The 15,621-nt window shown below is 38.6% G+C and overlaps 1 protein-coding gene across 3 annotated transcripts in view; it reads right to left on the bottom strand.

Moving 5' to 3' along the window:
* STK33 (serine/threonine kinase 33) overlaps positions 1-15,621 on the bottom strand; it is a 128,508-nt gene that overhangs the window by 23,727 nt on the left and 89,160 nt on the right. For all 3 annotated transcript variants that reach the window (XM_006763490.2, XM_015563734.1, XM_015563733.1), the window contains 3 exons: positions 12,108-12,183; positions 6,892-7,004; positions 6,363-6,448 (listed from right to left, as the gene is read on the bottom strand). In XM_006763490.2, coding sequence (XP_006763553.1) covers positions 6,363-6,448; positions 6,892-7,004; positions 12,108-12,183 — 275 coding nt within the window. The remainder of the gene's footprint in view (positions 1-6,362; positions 6,449-6,891; positions 7,005-12,107; positions 12,184-15,621) is intronic.

Genomic DNA, 15,621 nt, shown 5'->3' with positions numbered 1-15,621 from the left:
AAAAAAAAAATAAAGACACTTAAAAAAGAAAAAAAAAGTATACTTCCAACCATCCAAACAGAAGGTTGATATGAATGATCTTTTTAGAGTAAAATGGGCCAAAACTAAATAAACTTAACCTATTGGGGGGGTGGTGGGGGGAATGGAGAATTGATCATACAAGAAAACAAATTGACTTAAAAGTATTGTATCTAAAACAGACTATAAATATTTAATAACTGTGGAATTAACAGTAAGTACTAAAATAAAGTGACTCATGAGTAACAACGAAAAATAAAAATAAAAAAATAAAGTCCTTTCTATGTAAGCCGGGTCTACAGAAAACAGCTCTACCTGTGTTCCTACTGAATTTTCCACAACTCCCCTACATGTCTTCCAGGTTCTGGAAAAGTAGAACTGCCAATAAACTTCATATTCTCAGAATACACTTATTTTTGTTTTCTGTCTTTAAATCTTTGTCAAGTTCTTTCTATTCTGAACCCTCCTCCTTCTTACCATGACTCCAATATTAATTTCTACTTCTTCCCATCATTTTTAGCGCCAGATCACATATTACCTTCACTTTAAGTAGTTTTTTAATCCCCGAAGAGAATAATAGCTCTCTTCTTTAAACTCAATTGGATATATTTTATTATATGCTATATGGCTATATGTAATATGTAGGGTATATATTTATATGTATTTATACACATATTATATACTCATTTTCTCTTGAGTTTTTCTTTTGAACCCTGTGGAAAACCTGTGGGAAAGGCCTCTAAGGCCTGTACCAGATTCCTTCTTGTGTCCTCCACGTAACAGCTATTCAATACGTATTTGTTGAATTATTAAGTATATATCAATCATTGAATATTGAATAAATCCCCAAGGTTTCTGGCTCATGAGCTGCTTCTTTACATAATTTTTATAAAAACCTTTAAGCAGGGCCTCAATAGCATATTTATGTATATATAAAGGCCCAGTGCACAAAATTCATGCAGGAGTGGGGGGTCCCTCAGCCCGGCCTGCACCCTCTAGCAATCCAGAACCCCTCGGGGGATATTGGGCCTAAACCGGCAGTCAGACATCCCTCTTGCAATCCAAAACACTGCATGCACCAGTGACCATAGTTTTCATACAGGTGAAAGGCATCTTGTTGTTGTATAGGCAGCTACATTTTTTTGCCCTGATTATAAAAAGTAGTACATAACATGATCCTTCTGAGGCAGTAGTACCATTTTCCCCATCTTATGGGTGGAAAAACTGAAGCAGAGAGAAGTTAAGTAATTGGCTTTGTCACACAGTTATGTGTCAGAATCAGGGCTGACCACAAAAAGTGCAAGCCAGAGTCCACGCACGTCATAATTGCATCATCCTGTTTTTTCAGTGTTAGAATAGCCTTGCCAGGTTTTAATTTTTAAATCTAAGAGACTGTTCCCAATATATAGGGCAGGGTCCCTAGGCCTGGTCAGCGATCAGGGCCATCTGTGGGGTGACCGGAAGATGGGGCGATTGGGAGGGGCCTCTGCTGGCACCTACTTTGGCTGGCGGCCTGGAACTGCCCACTGGCTGGCCCCGCCCCCAACCCCATCACCGCCACCAGTCGCATCCCTCTCGTGGGGCAGACGCTCAACACAGTGGGGGTCAGTGCACATCATAGTGACCAGTCGTTCTGCTGTTCAGTTGATTTGCATATTAGGATTTTATTATATAGGATAATTCAGAATTTAAGAATAACTAAGTATAGTAAAATAAAAGTTGAGTATTAACATATTTAGGATGAAAATATATAGTAGGAAAAAATATCCATCAATTAGTTAGACATCAGAAAATTTCCATTTGCTTACGTAGCGTATATATGTTAAGACTAAAGGTCAAAACTAATGAGAATCCATGAATAATAATTTTAAAATCAATGAACAAGGGCCTTGTTCACACATTAGGAAAGATAATTCTAAAATTTAGACCCTCTACACCCTGAGTACATGTGCCTTTGCAAAATGCACAAAACCCTGTAATGTGTGGGAAATTACTCCAGGGGAGAGACTATTTTATTCATCTTTGTACCCCTATAGTGCCCAATGGATTAAAGGAAAAGAATACCTGTTGAAATCAATATAGACATTTAAATGACTCTTGTCCCATTTAAAATAAGCTATCTTGGAAGGCTTATACATTATAACAATAATTTCATTGCAAAGAACCTACAATTGGTCTCCACTATATATGTATGACTGGAAGTTAAAATTCTAGTCTGAGATTCAAGTCCCCACACAATTTTCTTTCCTTTTCTAAAAGTCTCATTTCCCACTTCTTTCCTTCAAGCATCTTATCTGCCAGTCAAATTGAATTCCTAATTTCACACTTGCTTGTCTCTGTACCTCTGATCATTTGGCAATTTCTTATGTCATGTATCATTTCTTCCTTGCATTGTATCTTATACATAACTTGTTTCCCTGACTAGATTGTGAGTTCTTTATGTCAGAGATCATGTCCTATATGTCTATAACTACATTTTATCACCTAGCACAGCACCTGGCACATGGTAGGCACCAAAAAAAAATCTGTTGAAGGAATTACTGTCTGAATAATACCAATAGAACTCAAATCTGGAAACTACTTCTTGACAAGCTGTAGAAGAAAATGGTTTCCTTAATCTACAGGAGGGTCCTTAAATATAACTAGGCATTAAAAATACCTAGGAAAGCCCTAGCTGGTTTGGCTCAGTGGATAGAGTGTCAGCCTGCGGACTGAAGGGTCCTGGGTTTGATTCCAGTCAAGGGCACATGCCCAGGTTGCAGGCTCCCTCCCCAGTAGAGGGCGTGAAGGAGGCAGGTGATCAATGATTCTCCCATCATTGATGTTTCTATCTCTCATCTCTCTCTCTCCCTTTCTCTTCCTCTCTGAAATCAATAAAAATATATATTCTTAAAAATAAATAAATAAAATAAAAATACCTGTAAATCTTGCTTAAAATTCTTGGTGTTAGTTGTCACCAGGGGACTTGAAGGAATACCAAGAGGCACCTGAAATCTATAATAATAAAAGCGTAATAGGCTAATTAGACTGGACAGCCAAACGACCTTCCAGATGTTCTTCCGGATGAAGCCACGGTGGCAGGGGCCAAGGCAGAGGCGGTTAGGGGCAATCAGGTAGGCAGATGAGCAATTAGGGGCAATCAGGCAGGCATGCAGAATGGTTAGGGGTGATCAGGCAGAGTGGGTATGAGTGATCAGGCAGGCAGATAAGTGGTTAGAGGCGATGAGGCAGGCAGGCAGAGAGGTTAGGGGTGATCAGGAAGGCAGGCAAGTGGTTAGAGGCGATCAGGCAGGCAAGCAGGCAAGCGGTTAGGAGCCAGTGGTCCCAGATTGTGAGAGGGGGCAAGCCGGGCTGAGGGGACACCACTCCCCCCCCAGTGCACAAATTTCATGCACCGGGCTCTAGTTATCTAATAAGAGCGAACACACTCCTGTACCACCGTTGAGAGTAAAGAGGACAAAGGGAAGAAGCAGATGCAGGAGGGTGACAGGCCAGTTATCATCAAACTCTTCCCCTATAGGAAAGTCATCCCTTGGCCTTTTTCCTTACATCTAATCTTTTGATTTTTGAAATCAGAATGACAATATGTGTTTATTTTAAGTTCCATTCACTTAAAGGTACAGAGAGAAACAACGTTCCTCGGAATACTCGTCAGATATGTTCCATACTTCAAAATGGACAATACATAAGTTAAACCCTAGAAACTTTTTATCCAATAAAGCTCTTTGAAAAAAAAAAGTTACTATGTGTTAGATATTGCAAAAGATAAGCTCCGGTTATAAAGCATCAAGGCACTGAGAGAACTGACAGGTTCCCTTTAGATTATTTCAAACACAGGATATGAATTACAGGAAGTAAGACTTCAAGTGGTTAAGAAGAAAAGAGTGTTGCCTTTTAGAAGTTTATAAAATGCCGGAATTCGAAACTTCAGACACTGAACTCCTTAGGATAGTCCAATATAGTACACACTATCTGTCGCTTCCCTAACCACTTGGCAAAGACTACATAGGAACAAATGTTACAGAGGCTCAAAAATGGAGACTTCTGGAAAAATGACCAAAGCCAGAAATAAAGCTGTACTAATTAGAACACAAATAATTACATGGCCAAACCCGAATGTTGTGTGATGCTGAAAAGAAATAGATTCGAAGGCACACCATCTGTTTTACAGCTTTTGATTTTGCTGTACTACAAATCCACTCTGTACATTTTGCAATGATCTATTTAGCTGCTAGCTCATTTGCACAATTACTTAGGCCAGAAATATGTGTTGCACAGAATGACTTGAGAGATCAACATAGTCATTAGAGAGGGCAGATATAACCCATTTTTGAGTGAAGACTATATTTTTAGCCCTTGGAGAAAAAAATATTCTTCAAAGAAGTGATTAAAAATTGAAGAGTGATATGGTATCTAAACTTATCTGGGCCTTCAGGTCACCATCAATCTCTCTGTTGGCCATTTCAAGGGAAACTTCTCATTCTCATCTTGACCGTTCAGCAGCCTTTACCTGCGAGCTGCCTGCTCTCGCTTCTTTCTCAAACATCTTTCCCACTTAACTTTCCTGACACCGCTCTCAGAATTTCCCTCCTCCCTCACCCAGCTGCTCCTTCTCAGCCTCCATTGCTAGCTCCTCCTCTTCTAAATGATGGAGTGTCTAAAAGCAGGGTGCTGGGGTCTCTTTTCCTTTCTATCCGTATTTTCTTCCCAATTTTTCTCATCAGCCCGATAGCTTTATATGGCATCTATATACTCCCGATTCCCACAGCTATAGTTTCAGATCAGACTTTTCCAGCTTCAGACTCAGGTATTCAATTATATTTGATCTATCTATGTGGACGCCACACAGGCATCTCAAACTTAGTATATCTAATGTGGAACTCTTGAGTCACCACCCTTCCCCCAGACCCAAAAAAAAGAAACAAAAACACCTGTTTTTCTTACAAGCTTCCATATCTCAGTTGGTGGCACTATTGTCCAACCAACTGTTAACGTAAAATCTAGGAGTCGTCCTTGAATCCTCCCTTCTGCTCATCTCTCATCTAATCCATCATCAAATCCTGTCAATATACCTAAAAAAAATATATCACATTCATTTCTCTTCAACTCTATTGCTGCCGTCCTGTCTAAGCCACCATCATCTCTCAACAGTAAATACTACTGCAACGTGGGCATATCACATATTTCCAGTACCTAACATACTGTCAAAGTAACAGATGTAAAATAATGGTTTTCATAGATGATTACTGCTCAGCAATATTCCTATATGTCTTGACAAATCTCCAGTCTCAGTTCCCAGACATTTTCGGAGATACCTCTAGACTAATTCATTTACTGAACCACTGACTCGTTCAGCAATTATTTGAGTACTGTATTAATGGGTACTAGGTTCAATTGCACATTCTGCAGTGTCTTAAAGGTGACGAAGTTTGTTGCCTGTTCATAGAAAGGGGACTGGAGGGAGGCAGTCATGGGCTGGAATGGCAGCTCTGTGAGCTGCAAGCCCTGGTTCCTTGCATCATGCTTATGGACTCCACTTTATGGTCCGATATAGCTACTCAGACTCCAGCCATCACATCTGTATTCTAGTCTCCAAGAAAGAAGACAGGCATGAGGAATGCCATAGCCCCTCCATTTAAGGACACTTCCCAGAAACTGCACTATTTCTCCTCAGATCTCATTGACCATCACAATAACTAGCAAAGACGGGATAACCAGCAAAGAACACCAGACAGCAATGTTTCCAGCTAAAAGTCAGGATCTTCGTTACCATAGCAGACAGGGAGAATAAATATTGAGAGCTAAGTGGCGGCCTCTTCCACAGTTCCTAGAGTAACCAGATAATATTCTGGGTTCAGGGACACAAAGATCAGTTAAGACACGGGGTCAAGGAATTCAGTCTAATGGGGAAAAATATGTAAATGAGTGATTACTCAAGATTGCAAGCTAGGCAACAGCCACGGTTAGGAGACATTGGCTTTTCTGAGTCTCCAAAGATTCTTTGAAGAGAATTGGGTGGTTCCAGTGCTTTACAGACTATACAGACTCTTCAATGTTCCACAGCTTTAATAATGGACACTTCTCAGCCCTACGCTACTGGACTTGATATCTTCATGGCATCAAGTAAAGCAAAGTTCATTTAAACCTCTAACAGCCGCGGTAGTAGTTTTAGCAGCTTGAAAATACCCATTTCAGAAATGTGTCAAGACTCAATTTTTTTAACTAATCAGAAGATGAGACAAATTGACTATTTCTTAGAAAAATGGTATATAAGCTACAAGGCCAAAGAAAAGAAATCAGCAATGGAAGACTGTCCAAAAGAAAGAAGCGCTCCTGTGACTCACTGTGATCCACTGGTTGTCCAGCAGCTCCTTCGCTGTGATTCTGTGAGCAGGATCCACTTTCATAAGTTGTTTCAAAACACTTTTAGCTGCAAATAAAGGAAACTTATGAATATCTTATTATCCTAACAACATTAGTAACAATTTCCAATTTATTCAGAATTACTTCTGTAGGACATAAAGGAAAGATGCCAATTATAAAACGAATATCACCAGTATAAATGGCCAAGAAATAAAGTGTAAGGCCTATAGTGAGGTTTTATTACATAGAGTATCTGGTTTATATTCTATAGTAAAAATTAACTAGATCATCAGCAAATTTCCTTCTGGATTTTCACTCAGTATATTCTGTTCTGATTGGAAGTTTTGACTGTAACAATCACAGTGAAGATACCACGATTTCCACAAGTAAATAGTGTTATTTCCACAAATAAATCTAAAGACTAAACAGAGAGTTAAAGTATCTGAATTACTAGCAAACTTTCTTATGTTACATATATTTGCTTTGTAAACAATAACGAAGCTATATTACCGCAATCACTTATGGACTCCCACACCGGACCCCTGAAACGCAGTTCTCCCTTTCTTATTAACTCAAAAAGCTTCTCCTCTGAGCTTGCAGAAAAGGGTGGTTCTCCGCATAACCTACAACAAAGGCAATCATTTTCTTTAGGTTTTTAAAAACCAAAATAAGGCTCTTAAAAATTAAGTTTCCACAGGACTTGGGAGCAATGGTGCTTCCTATTTAAGGTAAGGACAGGAAGCAGGATAGAACTGAAGACACTGAAACTGTTAAAGATTTTGCTTACCTTGGTTTAGTCATCAATTCAAATGAAGACCACACTTGAATCCTATACAATTTTATTAACCAATGTCACCCCCATAAGTCCAATAAAAATTAAAAAATAAGAGATTTTAAAAAGGGAGACTGCAGCCAAGAAATCAAGAGAAGACTGAGACTTGAAAGAGCAGAAGCGTAAGAATGAGGGAAGGTCAAGAGCAAAGATGTGTCATTAGAGACCAAGACTAAGCTCCTCCACACCCCCGTGCTCCCCATGATACGCATGGATGTGAAAGCTGGACAGTGGAGAAGGCTGAGAGGGAAAAAACGGATCCATCTGAAATATGTTGGACAAAATCTCTATGCACTTTGGACTGCCAGAAAGATGAGCAAACAGGTCTTAGAGCAAATTAAGCCTAATACAAAAATGACAAAACTGAAGCTGTTCTACGTGGGACACAATAAGAGAAGACGGGGTCTCTGGAAAAGACAACAATGCTTGGAAAAATTGAAGGCAGCAGGAAAAGAGGAAAAGCAAATATGAAATGGACTGATTCTATAACAGAAGACCGAGGCATGAGTCTGCAGGAGCTGAGCAGGGTTGGTGAGGATAGGACATTGTGGACACCCTCGTTCAAAGGGCCTCCGAGAGTCAGAGCCAACTCAGTGGCATGCATTATACACCCAGGAAGAGGTGGGTACCTCTCTGGATGCAGAAATGGAAGCAAAGGGGTTTTGCGAGGTCAGTGCTGGGCTCTTGTATACACTGGAACCTCCAGATCAGCAAATGACCCAAAGCTCTTCCAGGTGGGGACACACTACACTTAAATGGGGTTATAATACAGGAAGGTATGTAGACCTTCTGTAATAGTTGCAGACAATGGAGGAGACGCACTTTATTGTGAGCAAGAATAATGCAATGCCTAAAGCACATAATCCAAACTAAACTTATGGAAAAATATAATGAATTAGCAGAGTCTAATACGCATCATCAGAGTCTAAGTGACCATGTAAGAGTTTAATCCATGGTAAACTGCTGTACACATGTCAGTAAGACTAAACCAGGAATAACCCTGGGAATGTCTACAGGCTCTGAGTCAAAGCTAAAAAAAAAAAATCCATTAAAATGATCACACTCTCCCAAAATAGTATACAAAATGAAAAAGGTCTGGATGAGAAAAATCAGATGATGATGATTTCACCCTTCGGTCTGAAAGGTGAAAGCTGAGTATTTATATAACGACCAGCATCAGTACCCCCGTGAGGAGGATGTATGAACGGGAGCTTGTTTGCACATTCTAGAGCAGCGGTTTTAACCTGTGGGTCGCGACGCCTTTGGGGGTCAAACGACCCTTTCACAGGGGTCGCCTAAGAACATCGGAAAACACATATATTATTACATATTGTTTTTGTGATTAATCACTGTGCTTTAATTATTGTCAATTTGTAACAATGAAAATACATCCTGCATATCAGATATTTATATTACGATTCATAACAGTAGCAAAATTACAGTTATGAAGTAGCAACGAAAATAATTTTATGGTTTGGGGTCACCACAACATGAGGAACTGTATTAAAGGGTCGCGGCATTAGGAAGGTTGAGAACCTCTGTTCTAGAACATAGAACTGTGAGTCATTGCAATCTTTTAAAAGGAAAAATTGTGCTATACTTCACAAAGCTCATGGCAAGCCTGTGCTTCAGTAGACAATCCAGTCCCAAACTACAAAAACATGCTTAAAAGTTGAGTTTGGTTCTTCCTCATCCGCTCTCAACAAATGTTAGCCACACTCATTACTGTCCACTCCGACGTTGGAGAGCAGCCCTGTGTGCAATGACCAGGTTTTCCCAGCAACAACCGGACAGAAGGTGCACCTGGATTCATCACAGAGGCCACTCTGTATGTCTATTCTTCACCTCTCAAGATTGCATAGTTTGCATTTACTGCTGAAAGAATAAAAGGGCGCAATTCTATTATACTTCCCAAATGCTGGCCTATTATGGTGAATCCTAACCTGAGGATATTTTTTCCATTGATTTTTAGAGTAAAAGGGAAGGAGAGAGAGCAAGAGACAGAGAGACAGAGACATACATTGACGTGCGAGAGACACACTGATTGGTTGCCTCTGCATGAGCCCTGACCAGGGCTGGGCATTAAACTTGCAACCCAGGTATGTGCCCTTGCCACGGAAACTATGACCCTTTAGTGAGCAGGCCAATGCTCTAACCACTGAGATACACCAGCCAGGTGCTGGTCTATTATGTATTTAAGTATAATGATCTCTAAGCCTCTCAAAAGTTACATTTCTATGGATTATTTTCCTTTAAGTTCTTTAAAAGTCTTTCCCATGAACATCTTCTGAATAAGTATAATTTGATAAATGTTTTGCATGAAAATGATAAGGAAAAAAACCTTGTTTTCATCTTAGTTTATCAAGCTAGGGTGAACAATATTGGCTTTTTATTTCCCAACAGGTTCTTGTTAAGAAATAGATAGGTATTTACCAAATTGCTCCACAAACTCTTATTTTGATACTTTTTTATTGCTTTAGCTCATCCTGACCCTCCTCTCTCTCTGATTGTACTTACCTATTATTTATTTTTAAAATGCAATTTTTAAAGAGCCAGAAAAATGGTCTTATGGACAATTACTATCTGTTGTAACAAGCATAGGCCAGCAGAGCCCAGCTCATTGAGTCTGCTAATAACTAGGAACATGCACATTTACCAATTCCTTAGCTGCTCCTGCACTGCCTGGCTGGCATGCAACTATAGCTTAAGGGCTACGTTTCTAAAATTCCACTTTTTTCCGTCCTTTCCAATTTTACTTACACAAGAATGTATCTAATGGTTGGCCAATCAGCAGCATGTGAAATTTTATGATAGCAATTTTCTGCACACCCAGAAAAGGAAATCCAAGCCATGAAAAATGCCTCTTACAGCTTCCCTATTATTTTCTGTGGCATTCACAGGAATCAAAGCAGCAGCGGATACACACATAAGGAATATTTATGTTAATTTCACCTTGAAGAAGTATGTTATCATTGTCCAATTAAGTAGAAATAAATCAGCAGTAACTGACAAACAAGAAAATAACCCCCTGGAGAAGGTGATATGTCTGTGCCTGGGTGAGGAAATTATCTATGAGACCACTGGGCTCAGGCAGGTTAATGAATAGGCACTGATTAGCTAAGTAAGAGTCTACTGTAAAGAAAACAGGTGTCCTTTGTGGTGAGATGCAGCCATCGTCTGACACAGAAAAATTAAAATTACATCTTTAAGAAAGAGAAAAATTTTAACATATTAATACACTATTACTTTCCTTCACAGCAAATTAGAATTGAGGAGGTAGCAAACACATGAATTGTGTAATATTAGATTACACCTATAATTTGACTTGTGTTGTCTAGAAAGTCTTGAGAGTATAAAACACTAAGTTAAAATGGTTATATATTTTTTAATATATATTTTTTTGATGAAAGAGAGAGAGAGAGAGAAAGAGAGAGAGAGAGAGAGTGGAAGAGAGAAGATAGTGAGAGAAACATCAATGTGAGAGAGAAACATCTATCAGATGCGTTCCATACATGCCCAACCAGGGATCAAACCCGCAACCTAGGTGTGTGCCCTGACCAGGAATTGAACTGGCAACCTACCAACTGAGCCACTCCAGCTGGGCAAAATGGTTACATTTTTAATTAAAGACTAAGGCTCCGAATTTTTACATGATTCTAACCAGCACAAAACAATGATCAACATTTTGTGAATACATTTATACTCTATGCAACCTAAGCAGTTAATGTATGTTGACCATCTGAGTTACAGCTATAATCACATCATCCTATTTCCACTGCCTGTGCATTCCATTTCACAAAACTGAAAATGTGACTATTGTGATGTCAATATTTAGAAAAGATCTGGAAGAGGCAGTACACAGTGACATCTTCAATATGACCATAAAACTAATGTTGCATCAACATAAAAATGTTCATGTTCACCAAGAGGCAGACCAATGGTCAGTAACTTTTCAGGGCACCTCTTAGAAAATTCACTTTAATTCGATTTAACAAACATATATTGCATACTGACTGCATGCCTACTATTGTGCCAAATACCAGGGATGCAAAGATAAACACGATGTCTGTCCTTCAGGGAATTCAGAGCAAGGAAAATAGACACAATACACATAATACAATAATTATATCACAACATTATAATCTAGTTTTTAAAAGTGCTAGGAGGACACAGAGAAGTGAGCAATTAACTCATTCAAATTTACACATGTGCATACCTTCCCGGTTAAATATTCTTATTTTATTATTTTGTTTTTCTTTCAATGCATTTTTATATGTTGCCTTACATCCTCTGGGAAAATATACATAACAAACATAGTAACTCTACCGAGGTAGAGTAGGAATTAGGGAGATACAAGGCGTTAATCTTTGCCCTGGCACAGCTAGGAGAGAGGTTAGTAGAAAAGAAAGAAAACATTCTAGGCAGAAGGAACTGCATGAGCAAAGACCCAGAGGCATGCGATACGGGGACTCTGGCCGAACCTCTGGTTAGGGCCCAACCGTCACACTGGCAGGCTGGAGTGCCGGGTTCCAGGACCTCTGCTACAGGATGGGCTCTTAGTGAGTGAATCTCTTGACAATATACAAAGAAGCGGGGTTTGTAGCAAAGGATCAGAAAGTTTTAAGGCAAGTTTTTCACCTGGCCCAGATCATACAGGGCATTGTAGCATCTGCAGGTCAGTAGGAAGCAAAGTTGAAAGTTATAAATGTATATAGTATTAAAAAATACCTAACGCATGTGCCGGACAACGAATAAGAGAGCTTTAAGAGGGACTTCCCAATGGTTTCTTCAGTCACTTTTTAAAAACTATATTGTTCAGTTTTAATTTAAAGTCGACTTGATTCTACTGCTAGAAACTATTCATTTTAAACGGTATGTTTATCGGGCTACTTACAAGCTGTACATGATGACACCTATGCTCCAAATGTCACACTGCTGGCTGTAGTCGTGGTCATTGATCACCTCGGGGGCTGCCAAACAAGCAGGAATAAAATAATATCAATAATACAATCAATGACTTTTAAATGCTTAAACATGGAGCATGAAAATGTGCTGATGTGTTGTAATTTATTCCCCCACAGGGAGAAAGAGAACCAACAGCAGATGTTAAATGAATAATGCACGGGCCTTAACGATGGATGTAGCTGTGTCCCCACTCCTGTCATTAGCTTCTAGCGGAACGATGGCACCCACGGAATGACTACGTGGACAACTACTCTCCAATCCGTTGGAACTGTTAAGAAATGACTTTGCGATGGTCGTGTAGTTATGGCAGAAGACGACAATATCTCAGTTCTTTTCCAAAAATAGAGTTAAATGCATGCCTTAAGTGGATATAATTTAAAGCAAGCCCCATATGTGGAAATCTGCATTCACAGAAAAACTACAATAAATGCTTATAAGTCACGTTAGTAAAATAATAATAAAATCACAGCACTCCTGTGACAGAATATGGATTATCTCCCATGTTTTCTAGGTGAGAAAACTGAGACAGAGAGTTCCTACCACATAACTGGGTTGAAAAGCCAGTTAGACTCAGGACTCCTGACTCTGCTTCTCACTGTACAACATGCACACAATAGGGATCCTCTAAACAATCTTTCAAAGTAGAAATTTTTTTTTTTACTTTAAAGTAGCACATTTTTTAACAATTAGATTTTTTTTATAATGCCTGGTTTAAGAAAGTCACATATGATATTTCTCCTCTGGAATAAGGAATCAAATATCTTTCTTTAAGGAAAAAGGAAGAATAGAACAGTTATAAATATAAAAATAATAGATATATTTCAATAAAATTTTAACATTTATAATGTACTTTTGTATAAATCATGTTATTTGTATAAATTATGTTAAGTATCTTGTGAGATGGGTATGTAGGTATTTGACTCACTTTGTCAGCGAGGAAACTAAGTTTCAGATATATTAAGTGACTTGCCTAAAGTTACAAAGGTGTTTTTTATTTTAGAAAACAGTTTCAATGTCCCTCACCTATACACAAACCCCTTTTATAACTATGAAAAGCAAATGGAATTTCATTTCCTCTTCTTCTTGTTAAAGGAGCTAAAAAGCAACAAAAAAGTTAAAAAGTAAACTGAAGAAGGGATGAGAAAGGCTCTACCACAGATAAATAACAAGCTGAATATTTCATCTCCAAATCATTGAAAGTTAACTAATTAATATTTTTCTTTAAGCAATTACTTGTATTCTTTAACTCTACTTAAACTCTTTAAATACGGACTCATTACAGCTGCTCCTTGGCCACATGTCTATGACAAGGGCAAAAGCTGGGATTAGATTCCATGAAGAATCTCCATACAGGTGCCTCACACACACAGCAGGGGCTGGATGCTGGCCCTCATCTTTCAGCGTCCTCTTAAGTATCAGGGGATTTCCCCTGCACTGCCATCACAGCTCTCGCAGGGGGCAGAGGCCAGAATAACTGTGTCAAGGAGCCATTTAGAAAGTCAGCAAAGCTCTACAAACCATCTGTCTTCTCTCTTGTTCTCTCTCTTCTTATCAGTGTCGACAACTAATAAGCAGGCATAAAACTCAGGGTGCCTGGTATATTGTCCCCATATAGCTACAGACCAGATGTCTTTTGCCAACAGGAGGATATGAATAGAATCTAAAGTAGCCTTTTCCCAAATAAGATAAAACAAGTTTGAAACTTTATGCATCAACTAGGCAAAAAACAATGAACTCTATACTCCTCAGTAAAAAATAAAATAAAATAAGAATAAACTACTAACATGTCTAAAAATCATGCCCTGACCGGTTTGGCTCAGTGGATAGAGCGTCAGCCTGCAGACTGAAGGGTCCCAGGTTCAGTTACGGTCAAGGGTGTGTACCTTGGTTGCGGGCACATCTCCAGTGGGGGTTGTGCAGGAGGCAGCTGATCGATGTTTCTCAATCATCGATATTTCTAGCTCTCTATCCCTCTCCCTTCCTCTATGTAAAAAATCAATAAAATATATTTTTAAAAATCATTACATGGAACAAAAGAAGACAGACAAAAGAATATATACCATATACACTGAATAAGTCAATTTATATGAAGTTCTAGACCTAGTGAAACTAAGCTCAGGTGATAGAAACCACCAGCGGTGGCTGGGGTCTGGATGGGGGATTGACTGAGAGGGACACAGAGGAACTGTTTGAGCGACAGAAATGTTCTATAAATTCTTTGGGGTGGTGATTACACAAGTGTATGCGTTTCTCAAAACTCACTGAACTTTACACTTAATATTTGCACATTTTATTGTACATAAATTATATCTCAGTAAAGTAGCTTTTTTTTACAAATCTAAAAGTACAAAGAGAATTTCTCAAAGCCCCATCTTGGTGGGTGACTTTAATAACATTCTCTCTTAGAAATCAAGAGAAGCAACAAGCAAAATTAAATTAACAATATGAAAAGTTAAATAACAAAGGTATCACATTTGATTTTATTAGCACAAACATGGAGAAATTTTATCCTCAGCAAACCGGGAATGTACATATTTCTAAATACCCAATGCAACATTTACAGAAACAATCACGTGTTCAATCATAATGAAAATTCCTAAAAGTTGGTAAAGCTTTAAGTCACAATTGCTACTACAATGAGGAAAACCAGACAGAGAAACCAAAAGGCTAGGAAAACTAACACACATCCACATAAGCAGCAAACACATCGTAACCACCTAGAAAATTCTAAAAGCACTTCTAAATAATTCTCAAACCAAAGAAGAAGACTAAAACTACAATAGTCTGTACAATTTGGACACTGTATATAAGAAAAGAAATTATCGTCTTGACCGGTTTGGCTCAGTGGATAGAGCATCGACCTGCGGACTGAGGGGTCCCAGGTTCGATTCCGGTCAAGGGCATGTACCTTGGTTGCGGGCACTTCCCCAGTGGGGAGCGTGCAGGAGGCAGCTGATCAATGTTTCTCTCTCACTGATGTTTCAAACTCTCTATCCCTCTCCCTTCCTCTCTGTAAAAAATCAATAAAATATATTTTTTTAAAAAGAAAAGAAATTATCAAAGAAATATTCAGAGAAAAAATATATAACCTTAATGCATTTATTAGAAAATGAACAGATGAAAAATAAATAAGCATTTAGCTTAGGAAGTTAAAAATAAACCAAAAGAAAGTAGAAAAAAAGGAATTCAGAATGATAAAAAGCAGAAATTAATGAAAAAGCAAACCAAAGTTTAGACTTGAACTGGTCCTTTGAAATCCCAATAAATTGGCCCAACCACTAACAAATTTGATCAATTAAACAAATGACCAAAAAAAAGAGCTGAAACTGAGCACCACGTGCCAGGTACTGTGCTAATCACTTTACATACATTTTCTCATTTAATTCTCATGTCAACCTGATATTATTATTACCATCCTAAATATGTCCTCTCCCCTTCCCTGT

Source organism: Myotis davidii, unplaced genomic scaffold (assembly GCF_000327345.1).
Source record: "Myotis davidii unplaced genomic scaffold, ASM32734v1 scaffold118, whole genome shotgun sequence".
Lineage (NCBI taxonomy): Eukaryota > Metazoa > Chordata > Mammalia > Chiroptera > Vespertilionidae > Myotis > Myotis davidii.
The sequence above is the reverse complement of the archived record's forward strand: the minus strand, read 5'-3'. Positions and strand labels throughout refer to the sequence as shown.